Raw genomic sequence first — 1868 nt, forward strand, 5'->3', positions numbered from 1 at the left:
AAAAACAAAGTTTCGACCATATATATTTCATTATGACGAAAGATACACCGAGGTAAAACGAACCAAACAAATTAAAAAGGATAGTGATGATGATTGGATTTTTGAATTTTCACATGGATAAGGTCATCAATGCCTACCTTACCTTAGATCCTCCTGTGCCTCTAAAGGTGCCCAGGGCGTCCAAGAAGAGTATCCAGTCGTCTCTGAAACTTGCGGCTGCGACGATGTCTTCCACGCCGGCTGTATTGAGGTGTGAAGGTGCCGCAGGTCGTTGTTGTACGTACGACAGAGTGTATTTTTGGGTCTTCCTCTGTGGCGGGTGCTTTCGGGTAACCAGAAAAAAGTAGACTTGGGAATTCGGGTATCGTCTATGCGCAGCACATGTCCGAGGTAGCTCCATCTGCGCCTTTGTATGGTCTCGATGAGGCACGGTTGAACTGTGATTTTTCTAATGTGCTCGTTCGTTACCTTCTGGGTCCAATGAATGCCGAGAAGTCTACGTAGGCACATGTTTTCAAACGACTGAATTCTCTTCTCTTGTTCTTGATTGAGATCGCCCTTCTTGAAGAGCTTCACGAGCTCTTCATCTGTGGCGCCATTCTTAAGGTAATTTTGCTGTTGTCCAGATGGTTCCGAAGAAGTCTTTCCAATAGGTGACACAGGTGTCCATGGTGCATTTTAGCATTTCTGCCGTGATGCGGCCGTCTCCTGGGGATCTGCCGTTTTTCAGCTTTTTGACTGCCTTCAGAAGTTCGTCTTCAGTCGGGGGTTCGGTGTTGATGTCTAGCGAGATCTTAAGATCTTCGAGGATGGAGATTGGTTCGTCCGGGGGTGGTCTGTTCAGGATTTTCTCATCTTCGTGACCGGTAACCAGTATGCCGTTTTCGTTCTTCACCGGACCATCGCTGGCTCTCTTCTTCTCGATGATCTTGTCCGTTATCTTGTACAGCGACCTGCAGTCACCGTTTTTGGCAACTTCTTCAGCTATCATGGCCTTTGCTTCATAGAAATGGCGTTTGTCTCTTCGCGCGCTCTTTTTGACAGCTTTGTCAATCCGTCTGTAATTCTCGATCTTGTAGATCTGATTCGCGTCAGGGCAGGCAAGGATCTGAAGTTTTGCGACTTTTCTCTCCTCTATGAGCTGCCAAGTGCGGTCCGATAGCCATTGGTCCTTCGGTTTCTTGCGGTTCCCAAGGGTCTTGCTTGCTGACTCAATGTAGAGGTTCTTTATCTGGTCCCATATAATCTCTTGGTCGTCTTGGTCACTGATGTAGAGTGCTTCGAACTTGTTGCTAAGTTCGGTAACGAACTCGTGCCTGGTCGTTCGGTCTAGGAGCTTGTCAGAATCAAATTGGGGTTCTGAATTGGGTGCCTTTTTCTCATTCCTCTTCAACTTCAGGGAGAATTTTGTTACTAGCATGTTGTGGTCTGATCCAACGTCCGCGCCTCTATATGCTCTCACATCTTGTATACTGGAGCGGAACTTCCGGCTGACTAGACAGTGGTCGATCTGGTTTCTAACTGCGCCACCAGGGGAGGTCCATGAATACTTGTGGACGTCTCTATGAGGAAAGAGGTTGCCTCCTATCACCAGATCATTGGCCATTTCAAAGTCGATCAGCATCATTCTATTCTCGTTACGCACGCCCATGCCGTGCCTACCGAGTGCCTGTGGCTAGTAGGACTCGTCGTTGCCAACGATGGCCTTTAAGTCGCCGAGAACGCACATGGTGTCATGTTTCGGAATGTTGTTGACCACTGCCTGTAGAGTGTGGTAGAATTCGTCTTTAGTCTCGACTTCTGCGACTTTAGTGGGGCGTAGCAGACTACTACAGAAAGTTTTGCTTGTCGTCTAGTGAAACGCGCTA

General features: G+C 47.9%; 1 protein-coding gene across 1 annotated transcript; it reads right to left on the reverse strand.

Annotated features, from left to right (window-relative positions):
• Positions 1-601: 601 nt before the first annotated feature.
• Positions 602-1627, reverse strand: LOC136032404 (uncharacterized). The gene has a single exon (XM_065712714.1). The coding sequence runs from the start codon at positions 1625-1627 to the stop codon at positions 602-604; it is 1026 nt and encodes a 341-aa protein (XP_065568786.1).
• Between the last annotated feature and the right edge of the window lie 241 nt (positions 1628-1868).

The sequence above is a fragment of the Artemia franciscana genome, chromosome 10 (genome assembly GCF_032884065.1).
Source record: "Artemia franciscana chromosome 10, ASM3288406v1, whole genome shotgun sequence".
In the NCBI taxonomy this organism is placed as follows: domain Eukaryota; kingdom Metazoa; phylum Arthropoda; class Branchiopoda; order Anostraca; family Artemiidae; genus Artemia; species Artemia franciscana.